The sequence below is a fragment of the Symsagittifera roscoffensis genome, chromosome 7 (assembly GCF_963678635.1).
Source record: "Symsagittifera roscoffensis chromosome 7, txSymRosc1.1, whole genome shotgun sequence".
Classification (NCBI taxonomy): domain Eukaryota; kingdom Metazoa; phylum Xenacoelomorpha; order Acoela; family Convolutidae; genus Symsagittifera; species Symsagittifera roscoffensis.
In genome coordinates this window covers 20258184-20273139 of record NC_087068.1, presented here as the reverse complement: position 1 = coordinate 20273139, position 14956 = coordinate 20258184, and the positions used below count along the sequence as shown (strand labels likewise).

The 14956-nt window shown below is 34.7% G+C and overlaps 2 protein-coding genes across 3 annotated transcripts in view; one reads left to right on the top strand and one right to left on the bottom strand.

The window, feature by feature from the left end:
- The window catches only part of LOC134851834 (protein scribble homolog), a 363789-nt gene that overhangs the window by 153435 nt on the left and 195398 nt on the right, over positions 1-14956 (bottom strand). The gene's annotated exons all lie outside the window — the stretch shown is intronic.
- LOC134850955 (lim and transglutaminase domain protein ltd-1-like) lies at positions 1511-13758 on the top strand. Its single transcript, XM_063866785.1, has 8 exons — positions 1511-2292; positions 5566-5717; positions 9572-9757; positions 10175-10341; positions 10722-10952; positions 11892-12293; positions 12597-13376; positions 13465-13758. The coding sequence occupies exons 1-8, from the start codon at positions 2188-2190 to the stop codon at positions 13734-13736; spliced, it is 2295 nt and encodes a 764-aa protein (XP_063722855.1). The 5' UTR covers positions 1511-2187; the 3' UTR covers positions 13737-13758.

Sequence of the window (14956 nt, the reverse complement as noted above, 5' to 3'; positions counted from 1 at the left end):
AGATTCAAATCCGGAGTTTTGGCTGCATAGCATTGGCAATTTGCTAAAAACTGCAGCTGCTTTATTGGTGGATAGTGTAAGAAAAATTACAAGCTGTCGCGGAGCAGATGTTAGACCGTGTTACTCTTTATCTCAGCAGAAACTTTTCCAAGGTGTATTTCTAATCTTTCAAGACTAATGAACGTAGTAAAGACTCTTTTATAGGTCTTGGTGGTTTTTTTTTCAGGAAAGTCTTAAAATGCTATAATAACTACGGATGTGCATTCACAGATATTAATGCATTTATGATTACACTTAGCTGTGCATGCACTTCTTGAGTTCAGTTGAAATTCATCTGCTTAAAGTTACGTAAATAGCTCTCTCCAAATACGAAGGTAGAAATGGTGCGAAAAAACGGGAACAATTTTTACTTTCGAAAGTGGTATTTAGTTTTTAGACTTCCTGCGGAATGAAAACTTAACCTATTGATCCAGTTTTCTCAAGTTCGGTTCATGCTATAAAAAAAACGCCATTCATAACTTGTTCAAGGAATTCAAAAAGCTTAAAGGGCATCTTTCAAGATTTTTTTCAACAAAGTCGATGTTTTTTCCTATTTACTTGCGTTCATTACTGTCTATTGGCTTTTTTCCTGATTTCATTTTGTTATGCCTGTTCAAAGCTGTTTTTTGCATCTTCTTCGCTTCTGTTTGCAAAGTACAGCTTCGCCTCTGCGTTGATATTTAAAATTTATTCAAATTCGTAAAATTTGTCGAACAATGAGCAGAATTGAAACAATTCATTAAGTCAAGCTCTCATCTCAAGCAAATTAGAAGAATCAATCAGACGTGAGCTTAACTTCGAAAAAATTGAGAGCAGAGACATTGTATAATTGAGACCACAATCAGATGCGCGTTAGAAGTTTGACTCTTTCTGCAGATCCATGAGTTGACTCTCCCCCACCTCACGCAAGCAATATTTATTTGGTGAAATGAGTGGTTTGACCAGGTTAAATTTGTATAGCAAAAGTGTTTGTCAGTCCCTTATTAGTCTGCATGTCGAAATTGATGGGTGGGGGGAAGAAAAAGAGCCCATGAGTTGTTAAATTTTAAATAGAAAAGACCCATTGGAAAATTTAGACACCGATTTTTAAAAAGTATATATATTTTATTTGCACGGAATATATTATACGCTATAATTCCTTTTCTTTTAATATTGAGATTCGGGTCTGAACTTAACCCTTTCATTGAATAGGAGTTTTACTGATTCCGATCAGAAGAAAGTTTTCTATGATAGAGTTCCTCTACATTGCGAACAGCCTCCAGTTTGACATCCGATTATTTTACTCAGTAAATTGTTGGAAAATAAACCATTTCTGATGAAAAATTTGACTTTAAGCAAGAACATTACAAAAAAATTCGGTTGTGCTTTAAGAAATTTCCCATGTACCGTTTAGTCGCGATTGTTTGTTTTGTTCTTGACGATATAAAATATTCAAACTTCATAGAATCAGGTAGGAAAAAACTGTTTCCTTACGCTAGCAGTTTTTAAAGTTGCACGTGCTTCTTTCCTCGAAGTATTAGACTAACGGCTTGAAAAATCACCATAACGGTATGAATACTTTAAACGGAAAATCTCCTCTGCCTAAACTTGAAAGTCTGTTTTACATTGTTATCAAAAATTAAATGAAATTGTAATATCAAAAGAAGTGAGCCGCCTCTCATAAAATTGATGCTTTATTTCGTCTGTTACCAGATTATATACAGACATTTTATGCCAAAGTAAAATAATTCTTAATAAAAAAGCAGCTACCTAAAAATGGTTTTCGTAAAACCAAATGAATTTTAAACCAACCAACTAAAATTCACGCACCAGTTGTGTTATTTCTATGACGCACAGTTTAATATAGTAAAGTTAGATATTTTTCAATCAAAAACGTCACTGAGTACCAACGCATCATGTACAATTGATGGTGACTTTTATTTATGTGCTTTTTTGAGTTTTCTTTTATTAGTTTGGCTTACATGAGTTAACAGCGATTGCTTTTAGACCTTTCTTAATATTGACCTATATATTTTTGTGTCATAAATGAAAATTCGTTGTTGAAGAGTAATGTTTACTGCAGAAAACTTTGGCCTCAGACATCAGCTTTAAATGAAATTTTTGTCAATTTTATTTCTTAAATAAATTCTTCACGTAATTTATCTCAAAATGGGTTGCGGTGCTTCAAATTCTAGTGCTCCAGTTGCGTTTAAATCGAAGGTCTCGCCTGAGCCCACTTTTGCAGCTGTAGAGCAACGGAGGAAAAGCCGAGTGGTAAGTTCGTTCATATCGCAGATAACTAAACCCTTGAAAGTTAATTTAATAACGTCAAAATACTATTCTCACTTTTGTACAGGTACGATAGTCAGGTTAAACCGATAATGTTAATAGTATTTTCAGTCTTGGGAATACAGAATATTTAACCTGAATTATTTTCGTTCAAAAACATCATTGTTTCAACATCCAATATCTACCCAGCGCAAATACTTTTCTATTTTTTCAACAATAAAAAACTTAGCTTGGGTTCTAGTTTTCTGAAGGCAAATACAGTAATGTTGCTTGTGGGTAATGGAAAATTTTGTTTTGGATCTTCAAAACTATTTTCAGTTCTTTATTGGAACGAAAAAGTGAAAATTTGGAGTATAAGCCATGCTGAGTTCTGAAATCTTTTCTCTGTGCTTAGTATCAGACTTTTAAGTGTTCAAAAAAAACATCAATTAAATTGGTTTTACTCTTTTTGGCACTAATAAGTTGCAGCGAACGAAATGAAGACACTTATTTAGGTCGTGTGGTTTTCTTTTTTTTTCAGGTGAAGTTTCCTTGACTACTTTTTTGGTCGTCTAACTCTTTTGCATTAATCAGGCTTACTTTTTTTTTATTCCAATTCAATTCTATGAATGACTTTTTTCCGTGTACTTAAACTATTTTGCATTAACCTAAACAGCGTGCATGGAGATTGAATTTTTGAAACGAATCAAATGCCTCGATTAAATTGATTTTTTAAATGAAAGAATACCATCTTTTGCAATTAATGCTTCCCATTGAACAGGCCATTTTTTGTCAAAACACTGTTTTTAATTGGAACTTTCTTCAAAGTAAATACGGTTTGCCGACCTAAAAAATTCCGACGGTTTGCCTATCCAAATAGTTCCAGTCTAAAATTTTTCCTGCAAACCTAAATATTTTTGAAGGAAAGAATATGTAATCCTTTGTTTCATAAATCACGAGTTTTGTTTCATAAATCACGAAAGTTTTGTGAAAAACTTTGATCACTTTATTGAATGTTCTTAGGTTTTTGAGATTTACTTAACAATTTCCTCCCTCTCCCTCTTTATCTCCTAAAAAATCGCAATCTCGATAAATAGAAAAAGTGATTAAGCGTTAGAGCGTTGTTGTATTTAAATTTTGCTGCTTTCTGACTGGTCAAACATTTGACCAAATTAATCTTTTCAACAATTGCCCCCTTCTTAAAAACGGGGGAAGGGGTAATTGTTAAGCAGATTGGGTTTTTTTTCACTCATTACGTTAATGTTTTTACGCTTTGGATTAGCAAGCTTTATCAAATCGGAATACAGAATTTTTTTTCGGAATAACAACTAGTTTAACAAAATCACTAAATCATTTGTTCAGTTATTATTTGTGCTGCATTGAAATCTGTAGCTCAGTTTCTTGAAAATTAAAATTCAAGTTTAAGTATTGGTTACAAAAAACTAGTAGACGGCTAATGCTCTAGCTCAAAACCGGCCAGCACTTGTTTTTTAACCAAAAATATTTAGCATCAAAAAATCATCGGCCTATTGGTTGTCTGTTTATGTTTGTCGGCTTATTTTCTAAATTTATTACCTTTTTTGTGCCGTAAGCTCTTTTGTAATCAAATTTTTTTTGATTTTTTATGTAATTTGGTAAATTAAAAACTGATTGTATTTTTTTTGTCTTTTTTCTTCGCGTAAACACTTAACTTTGCCCGAAGATTTTCGTTTTATTATTATTTTTCATAAGATTAAGTTTTTTTTCGGTTTTTTTGTTTTTTTTTCACCTTTTTTGCTTGATAGGTTTCGGCCTACACTAAATCGGCTTAATGGCCTCATATTGCGTCTTTCGACAAGCGAAAAAAATTATAGGTGCGTGTGTTTGTTTTGATAATCAAAGGGTCTTATTAGCTTTTTATTGGTCTTAAATGTTATCGATTTTTTTCCTATTTTTTCTGCTTTCAGATTTCGGCCTATATTATTTTGGCTAATTAGCCCCATATATTGTTTCATTTGACGAGCAAAGAACATTTTTTTGTGTGTGTGTGTGTGTGTGTTTTTTTTTTGAGGCTGAGGGGGACCTAATAATTTATCTTGTTGATTTTTTTCGTCCTCAAGGGTTTCTGCTAAGGTATTTTTTGGCTTTGTGAACGTTCAATAATTTTCTTCCGAAACTAATTTTACTATCTATTTTCTCGCATCTTTTTGTATCAAAACTAGCCTTTTTCTTTTTGAACGATTCAGTTTTTTCGACCATATTGCATTATTTTTCGACTTGCATCGCAAGTGGGGCGAAGCTCAGCTTCGCCTCTGTGTCAGAAAATTGCGCCACTGTATTTGAATTTTAAAAGTTTTTTAGGCCTATGATAACGCTGATATTAACAGCAAAAGCCTTTTTACTTCCAAAATGTTCCACCATGAGGCAATCAAAGTATGCATGTTTGTTATTTTGTTTTCTCAGATGTTGTTAACTATTTACCCCCTTTTGTTAAAAAGGCCAATTCGCTACAAGGTACAAAGTTTGACTTTGACTATTCTTAATTGTTTGGTTTTATCTTAATAGGAGGGATTTGCTACAAGGTACCGTAGGGGGAAATAGTTAATAAGATCCAACTAACATTTTAATTTTTCAGCAACTGACCGACACTGAACCAGAAAAAAGTTAACCACTGCATCGAATTTAACATATAAGAGTCAATTGTAAAGAAGACAACTTGTTTTACAAAATCGGTGGATTTTTTGGTCTACTCTTTTGTGTAATTTTTGTTTTGTTCGCTCAAAAGGTTGATTCAATTTAGCAGTTTTAATCGTATTAAATTTGCTTAATTGTGTCATTTTGTGTCATTTGAATGGCGAATAGAGTTTTTTTATGCGTATTTGTGCTTCCGCGATTTTACAGTATTTATTAATAACGCTTGAATTTTACTGACAATTTTTATTAGCTTGCAATTTGATTTCTTGAAATTTTTTCGTGAAAACAAATGCGTACGAGACAAATCGAAATCAATGTGTAAAAATTTTTGGGAGATAGTTTTGCGCCATCGTCGCAAACTACTTTTCCGATTTAGACTTTCGTCTCATTGTTTGTCACCTACTTGAGCCGAACGGCAAGCGATGCAAAACTTCGCTTCGCCTTTGTTTGAAAATCTTTTTACTCATTTTTTAATACTGAAAACACGTTAGGATAAGAATGAAAAAAAGATTGAATTTCATTGATTTAAATTTTTCTGAAAATCTGCAAATCTTTCATCCTATTTCGAAAAAATTATTTTTTGGAAACTATGTTTTCTCCATTTAGGACCCTATCCAGTTGAAAAATTGGCCTGAGCCTTGTCCTCCGGCTACTTACAAAGAAGATATCTTCAAGCAAGAGGATTTCAAACAGTGGGATCAGAGGGCACTCACTGTACGGAACTATGGCATCCCCAACGATTTCCTCACACTCTCCAGGTAGACTTATATTCAAGACAAATTAAGATTTCAAATATTTGATAGAAACCTGTATTTTGCAACTCTTGCAAGCTCGCTAAAATCTTCTCATTTGCAAACTATGACAAACTATGACCATTCCACCCCGAACCTTCTAACAAAATCGAAAAGCTGATTTTTGTACTATAGGGTATAACTTACAAAAACTGAGACAGCAGGAATGGTTTAGCTACCAAGCCCAGATGATCAAAATAAATTGTAGTGATAATTATTTGCAATTATATGCCAATTTCTGAGCATTATTTGTAAATCGTTCCGAGCAAGCAGTTACAACTCATTGTTCCGGTCATTTGAAAAATTTGGAGGAACTTTTTATTCGGGTGTGCTTTAATTTTTTTCCACGCAAAATCAGGTACCACAAAAAATCATCAAAAGGGTCGAGTTGTATACCAAATTGAAGCCCTTTCAGTCTTGATTCGAACGACAGTAAAAAATTCAAAAAATTTTCTCAGTATCGAGAGAAACTAGTTTAAAATTTTTGATTTTTATTTCAACTTTGAGAAAATAAAGCGAGCGAGCAGGCTTACAAAAGCTTAATTATTTCTTGAGTTACCCTGAAAATTTAGTTTTAAGCTAGTAAAATTGGGTTTCTAATTTGTTTAGTGCCATTTTTGGAACAAAATCTTCGAAAAAAAATTGGAAAAAATGTCGAATTAAAAAAAAAATTGTTTGTCTAGTCATTTTTCAACGGAAATTTCATTCAATTTTTTTATATAACAATAACTGTCAAATATTTTCAAATTAAGAGTTTACGTTAGATTCTTTTATCTTACCACACATAAAAAACTACACTAATTTGAAATATAAAACTTTTTTAATATTTTTTTAAAGACTATGGTCGGAACATTCTCTGGTACTTGCACAGTAACCGATTATCTTTGCTTTATTGTTCCAACCTTTCAAGCAAGTGATAGAGTGTTTGTGCTCGGTGTGTTGTATATTTTTTTCAGATAAATTCCCAATTTTTAATTAGCTACATTAGAACTAACTTTTTGTACCTTCTGAAAAATATTGACTCCCTGAGCTCAAACCTATAAATGTATTTAGCTGTGATAATTTTTGCAAAGTTATGGGGGCTCGAAAATTACCAGTTTGTGGTAATTAACGGGCAACAAAAAATATTTTGCTTTTATATCAGTTATTTTTCAATATCATCACTTTTCATCCAGTGATCATGGAAAACTATTATCAACTCGGTCAAAAAAAAATTCAGAGATGATAAAGATGTCTTGTTTTTACTTTTGCCATTAGCAAGGGTTTTGCAATCGAGTACTAGACTTTTTTCCCGTAAATAACTTTGTTTACAGGAGTCATCTCATCTGGACTTCTGGTCTCATCTCTAGAAGTACCTTGTTCCATAATTAATTCAATTTTTTAGCGTTCCCGGCGTTTTTAGCCTGGAAGTAACAAATAGGCATGCGACGCAAAGGCCGTTGGTTTGAATCTGACCAGGAACTGTTTTTTTTTTTCAAACGGGAAACATTCTGTTTCAAATTAAAGTGTCGGCCAATTATTTGTATGCTCATTATTTATCGACTTAGTTGCCACATCTTGGAATCGTTTTCGTAGCTGCGCGCATGTTTTGAATGATGCTTTTAACTTTTGAGTTACTTGTATTTTTACTTACTTTGAGTAAGTATTTCATTTTTTTTTAATTCGCTCAAAAATTTTATTTGGCCCAAATTTTTTTGGTCTATTTTTCATCGGCTTAGTAGTCTAAATCTGGGTAGTTTCAAGGTAAACGCAAAATTTATATTACCCAACGCTTTCTTAAATTGGTTGAATTTTCTACGGTTAATTGAACATTTTTCCCGGCTTAATAGGTTTCGTTTTGTTTTATATCGGCTTAGCACTCTCTTTTTACGTCGCTTAATGCACGAAAAAAATTGTTGTGTGCCTGTATGTATGTTTTTTGAGGGAATTTAAAACGTACAAAATTTAAATCAGTTTCGAAGTTGTATGAAAAAACTTTCGGCTTGAAGAACTCCTGCTCAGATGTTTTCGGCTTTGCCATTGCTTGCTCAATTTAGTTCCGATGCTGATTTGCATTCTTTTATTTGTGCTTTTTTCTACAAATATTTTTATTCATTTTTCATTTGGATAGATTTAGTTAATCGCAAGTGGTGCGAAGCTCAACTTTGCCTCTGTTTACAAATTTCAAAAAAAACTGGCAGCGTAGTTTGGCTCAGTGGTTGTTTTCTTCATACAAACTTCGATTTGCCGACTATCAACAATTAGCAGAAGTTTCATATACCATCTGAAAAATATGGTCAAAAATTCAAATTTTTAAAAATTCACCTGCAGCATATGTTTGTAAGTTAATTTGACAACTCGTATTCTGGGATAATTAAAGGGCGATATGCTTAGTCGTGTTAAAGCGTAAGCGGCAAATTAGGTCAGTTCAAAGTAAAATGATGCAAGCAATTTACTCTGATTATTATTACATAAAACTGAAAGTATACACAGGGGTGAAACGGAGCTTCGCACCACTTGCGTTCCAAACAACAACTAGATCGCAATCTAGCAACTTGTTATCGAATGATATTCAACTTGAGAAAAACACGTCAAGCAACAAAGAATACTCCCAAAATTATATCAAGTTTATATCAATAAGCCGATAAAATCGATATATCAAAAAGCCAATAGAAAGCCCAAACTCATATCAATAAGCCGATAAAGATTCCAGCAAAAACAAAAACAAAAAGTAAGTTTACCAAAGAGTTAATAATAACTAGTTTTGTCGGGATTGGAACATAAGCTCTGAGCTCTCCCAGGTAACGTTTTTTTTTTTACCTCAGACCAAATGTGTGTGAGAAACTAAAATGTTTGAATCAAGCTAGCAGAGAAATAATACATGTGAGCTTATTAAATAGGTTATTAACGCAAAAAACCTATATTTCGAGTTCATTAGGTCTTACTTACATAAAGTGTTTGGGAGGGTAAATTTAGGAAAAAATTGAAATAAAAGTTTAATTTTTTATAATTTATTAATCAGGCCTTATAGTACTTTAAACGCAGTCCAAATTTTTAGTGCTTTGCCTTGATACGAGCAGGGTCTTGTTATGATATAAAATTTTTTAAAGTGCGGGAAAACTCTTGTCTTTTAAAGCGAAGCAAAAACAAATGAGCCGAATTAAATTGTCAAAGAAATTATTTCAAGTTGAACAAGGATAGCCGGTTGCTCTGCAAGTAGCTTATAATGTTCCAGCAATAATATTAAAAAACTAGAAAAGAGTTTCTTATTGTTCTTAAAATTAGTGTCGTGTTTAATGGGCGATGCGATTCAAGATTTAAATGATCTTGTGAAAAATTAGTGAATTAAGTATGATTGACTACAGTTTTTTTTTTTCAAAAATGAATAACAAAAAAATTTAGAAAAACTCTTTAGAATAACAAACAAAAAATTTTTCGAAAAAACAAAATCAAAATTAAGCTAAATCTCAAAATTTTCAAACCTGGCAATCTCGACACTGGGACAATTTGTTTCAAAATTTTCCAATGCAGTTTTCTATTGTCGTTCGAAACAAGAGTGAAAGTGTTTTAATATGTTTTGTCATTCGACCCATTCCGATGATTATTTGTGGTACCTGATTTTGGAAAACTCACCCGAATACAACGTTTCTCCTTGTTTTCAATGGTTGGAACAATTATGGCACGTTGAAAAATTCAACTATTGAGTTAGTAGACCCCGAAAAACTCAGATTCTAATTAACAAGAAAAATTCATTTTGTAGGCAATTGAAAATTCTCAAAGATCGCCGACGTTGCCAACAACTTGATATGAAGAATGAATGATTATTCTTAAATCTGTTCCAGGTACTTGTGCGACGGTGCCTCGAATGAACTGAGCAAGGTGCGCGCCATCTACATCTGGGTCACAACGCAGGACTGCAATCAGGTAGACAACTCAGTCCAGGTTGACCTCAACTCCCCTCTGGGATATCTGGCTGCACTCAAGCAGGAGAAGGGCTCCTATGCTGGACTGTTCGGACGCATATGCACGTCAGTATTGAGTTCTTAATTTTTCTCTTAATGGGAGTTGGTGTCTTTAGGTGGTGTGGTTTTTTTAAGTTTTTTTTGAAAAGTCTAGCAAGTTGTCTTAGTTAAAGTTGGAAAAAATTTGGTTTTTCGTGGTGTGATTTTTGATTTTTTTCTATTTAAAGTAACGTTAAGTTACTAAATGGAAAGTAGATTACGCTCTCCAATAACTAAATGGCGCAAAAAAACGTGATTGACTTTTTCTGTCCTTCTTTGTTTGTCATTGTTGTCAAAACAGAAACTCGCGCAAGTTATGATTGCACCCTCCGCAATCATAAGATTGCGCCCTCCGACTTGGGCAAAGCAAAGAAACCAGGGCTACACTAAGGAAGAAAAATCGCTATTATACAAATACTATGTCGAAATTTGCTTTATCTTTAGTGAGTCGGATGTGCCATGTGTGACTATCCGTGGATTTGCCAAAGGGGTTGGATACCAACCGGGCCAGAAGATGGACGCTGGCAATTTTGGGGCTTCCTGGAATGCAGTGCTCATTGATAAGTACTGGCGACTCATAGACGTGCATTGGGGTGCCAGGTTCATCACAGGTACTGGCTACTCAATTATATTCTCTATAATTGCAATCTCTACGCACTTTGCCTTTACATTGTATTGTCGCTAGTCAGAATATTTCTCTGTATTAGATATCATCTTTTCAGTTTTTCTTCTGTGAAAAACATTTTCATGAAAGCCTCGTTTGTCTTGAAAGCCTCCTGAGAAAACATAGTTTCGACTAGTATCAACATTTTATGCTTTGGTAACTTCGCTTTTTAGGGGAGGAGATATATTTTCCAAGGACTGTAGCCGATTGGTTTCTGAATATTGGAAGTTCTGATCTTTGGGTGTTAAGTGGCTACCCTCTGATTCTGCTGCCATATGTATGTCTGGATGAATTTTGGCTCTAATCGGTAAATGCTTTTTTAAATAGGCGACGACAAGAAAGACGACTGGAAGCTGATTGACTCGGACACCTCAGCAGCAGTGGACAAAACCCAAACGATGACATACGACTCAGACGACTTCTACTTTCTCTCTGACCCGGACAAACTTATCTTCAGCCACTTCCCAGACGAACAGAGGTGGCAACTGCTGGACACGCCCAAACAGATCGCTCAGTTCGAAAGACAGGCCTTCATAAAGAGACATTTCTTCAAATTAGGTTTTCAAGTTCTAAAAAATAACAAGGATCGGCGGTTGCTGTGCTCAAATACTAGAATTTTCCAACCACGCTTATTTTTATTTAAAAAATGAGCAAAAAAAAAACAAACAAAAATTGGTCACGATTTTTTCTTCGAATTTCCTTTTGTTTTAATTTAGCGAAAAGGGATCTCACAAGACGTAGACTGAAAGATTATTCTGAAATTTTCCAGCTGAAAATCAGTCTGAAAAACCAAAAAATGTCAGACCAAAATTTCTCGACCCAGACAACTTTTTGATTTTTTTTTTGTAATACGAATCACAGCTAATACGCTTTATTAATATGATACCACAATGGGCCCCGTACAATCTTTCATTGAATTGGCCGGATAACAAGACATCCTACAGGCCATAGTTCCTTTCCTTTTGTTTTTGAAGTTGCGCCTTTTTGGCGCACTTCTCAAAACCAAAGAACTCTGTAGACTTAAACGCCTTCAAAAACGACTGATTGAACGACTCGTCATATACAAATTTTAAACCTGGAAGTTATTGCTGCCTCAGTTTCATTTAGATGCATTTAGGCAGCTAACAATCGTTGCTGTACTTAAAAACGATGATATATGATAATTTTTATATTTTTGAACTAATAATGCTACCCGGAGTTAGCTTCAGCCAGTTGGCCTTTTGTGTTAGTTTTCAAGGGTTGTCAATGGCGCGACACAGAGCCTATTATCCAGATAGCCTAAAAAAATGGTTCCCGGGGAGTGGAAATGTAGCGTGACCAGTTATTTACGAAAAAAAAGAACTCTACTCTTGCTCTTCTGTTTTTTTTTCATTTGACACGAGTGGTATAGTTTGAGTAAATCATAGATCTAATGTCAGTTTGTTTTTCGGCTATGCGAGAATACGCACAGGATAATTGAAATAATTGATATTTTTTTAACCCGTGTTTTGTTTTCAGGTCTCAGCATCAAGTCGCACCCCGACGCCATCATCGAGTGTCCCGAGGGAGAATCGGACATCCAGTTTGCCCTGCCCATGCACACTTGGGTCACATTTGCATACAAACTGTTCGCCATCAGTTCCTCAACCGTCGAGAAAAACATCGTCTCATCTGCTAGCAAACTGGGCCAGTTTGTTATTCAGCAAAGCATGAACAAAATTATCTCTTTTAATCTCTCATTCCCCATGACGGGCAACTTTTTAATCGAGCTCTACGCGACTGCTGAATCGCTTGAAAAAGATGCGAATAAGAGGGCGAGTTACATGAATCATGTTTGCTCGTATATTATTAATTGCACGAAGGCAAAGCCGGATTGCGAGGCGTTGCCGAAGACAGCATCGCTGAAGGGATTTGGGCCAGGTAGATTTTGAGTTTTGTTTTTATATATATCTTCCGATATTTTCAATTTTTGTCTTATTTTACTGCGGGTTGATTTTTTTCATATTCACAATATTCAAATTCAAAATGTTTTTGATGTTAATGATTTGTAATTAACATCAGTTTTTATAATTGTTTGTTAAGTTTTTGTATTTTTTTCATAATTCATCATTTTTTTGAATTGTATCAAAGTTTTCTCCATTTTATTCAAAATATTGGTTTCTTGGAACAGTAAAATTTAACTTTCATCGATCATATTTGACATCCCTCAGCTACGGTTTTCAGGAATTGACGCAATTAGGAAATCCCTCGTGCCTCTGAGCCACCAGAGTGGGGTCATAATCACCGCAACAGGTCAAGTTGAGGTCAGATTCAAAATGGAAAACGGACTGGTAGACTTCGCTCATTTCTTACACAGCAACAAATACGACGACGAGAAGTTGGAAAACTATTGCGTTCACCGATTTGTAGACGACGAAGTCATTTTCTCTGTCAATTTGCCCTCTAATGGTGACTTCACCCTGGATATTTTTGGAGAACTAGAAAACAAAGAGGACAATAAATCTCTTCCTCACATTTGCAGTTACCTAATTAGGTGCAACAAGCCAGGAATAACCAACCCGCCTTTTGCAGCGACCCTGGATAGCATGTTTGGAGTCAGAGGCGAAAAAAAGTACATGGACAAAAATAAAATTAAGTTCAACCCTCAAGATCCATTTATTGTCACCGATTCGGGCGAAGTAGTAATTGAAGTTGAATCGGATCCCTCTATAACTTTCCAAGGAGCGCTTGAGTACCGAACTCCGGAGGACCAGTCGGAACCTATGAACGATCACGTGTTCTTCGAAAGAACGGGATACGTCGGCAAACTCCAACTTACATTGCCGAAAGCGGGTTTCTACCGACTCGGTGTTTTCACGCGCAAGAAAAGCAAGCCAGACGCGGATCCGGTTGAAGTTTTCAACTACTTGATTAACTGCACATCAGTGCATGCAGATTTAATTCAGTATCCGGTGCCTTTTGCAAATTGGACCGAAGATTGCGTGCTGTATGAGCCAAAACAAGGTTTGTATTTTCTCACATTGTATTTTCGCGCAATTTCAATTAAATTTACAAGTTTTGATTGAATCTTTGAACTTTGAACTTGCTCAAGGTCTCTTGCCGTACGACGAAGAGATCAACTTTTCTGTTTCTATCCCGGGAGCGGAGTCTGTTTTTGTCGTGCGACCTGGCGAAGCGAATGAAGAATACGAGAAAGTGTGTCCCCTAACAAGGTCTGCTGATGATGATGATACTTGGGATGGGAGCATCAAAACAGGAGTGAGTACTGGAGATCTGCAGCTGGCTGTGATTTACAAGAATGGAGATCATCCCCAGGGTCTGCTCAAATTCGAGGTACACTTTTTGAATATGAATTCCCATTAGCAGCCGCCCCATTACTAAAGACTTCTGTACCAACGTGAGTGTTAAACCTAGATCTGAAACACCATAGTCTGACGTCACTGATTGACCCACGGTAACCAAGTTTTTAATCCGAGTTAAATCGAGAATTAAATTAAAAGTTGTAGTGCCAGGACTACTATCAAATTCAAAAATTCTATGTTTTATAATTTTGATAATATAGTTTCTTCACAGCAGCTGAAGTTGTGTTATAGTACAATACAACGTTTTTCAATGCAAATAAAATTCAAAAATTTTAGAGAAACCGAGCGTGATGTCATTTTAATTTTTTTATGCTATGATTTCGGTTCCAAACAAATTATCTGCGTCGAGAAAAACTTGTTGCTTCTCAGACTAATTGCAGAGGGTGATTGGAGGAGAAGCTCAACTGAATTAAATTTAATAACTTGATTTCAAAAAACAACCAGGATAGCCGGTTGCTGTGCAAGTAGCACAGAATGATCCGACCATATTCACAAAAACTACAATAAAATATTTTCGTTTCTTTTTCTTTCAATTTGAAGACGTTGCTTGTACGCGGTCTGATGAGAAAACTCTACAAACGCTTCCAAAAAATTGAATAACAAACATGAGAATAAAAAAAGAGAAGATTAAAAAAGAGTTTTTCAGAAACGTTTTTTTTTCACAAAAATTTTAAAGTTTTCCGAAAATTTTCTTGCCTACAGGTAGCGCTAAATTAAGCTAAATTTTTGCCTACGAATCGCTTTATAGTTTTCGTTTTAGTAAAATCATGTTTTTATAGCCTGACAGTTCCAGTTAACGAACATTTATTGATCGTCTTACTCGCTCGGAATTAGACTGAAACCCAAAAGTTTCAAACCGGTTTTTATCGACAAAGGGATTTTTTTTGAAATTTGTTTAACGTTGCTCAAATTACATCTGAACGAGTTTTAATATGATATGTCACTCGATACATTCCAATTGTTATTTGTGAACCTGATTTTGCGTTACAATTTAAAACACATCCGAATCCAAAGTTCTTCCTCATTTTCATTGATCGGAAGTATACACTTTTTTGTTTTAAAATGGAATACAGTGCTAATTTATGTTATCCGTACAAAAAGATAAAAACTTGATATTTAAAACGTGTTTAACTCAAATTGGGTTAAAAAACATGAATACCAATCTTGCTTAATTCTTTAACAGAATTATTATGGTGCAATTTGTTTTGCAAAATTCGGGCC

Coding starts and splice junctions, on each gene's coding strand:
- LOC134850955 (XM_063866785.1), top strand. CDS start 2,188: ATGGGTTGCGGTGCTTCAAATTCTAGTGCTCCAGTTGCGTTTAAATCG. Junction 5,718..9,571: donor GATTTCCTCACACTCTCCAG/GTAGACTTATAT, acceptor AATCTGTTCCAG/GTACTTGTGCGACGGTGCCT. Junction 9,758..10,174: donor CTGTTCGGACGCATATGCAC/GTCAGTATTGAG, acceptor CTTTATCTTTAG/TGAGTCGGATGTGCCATGTG.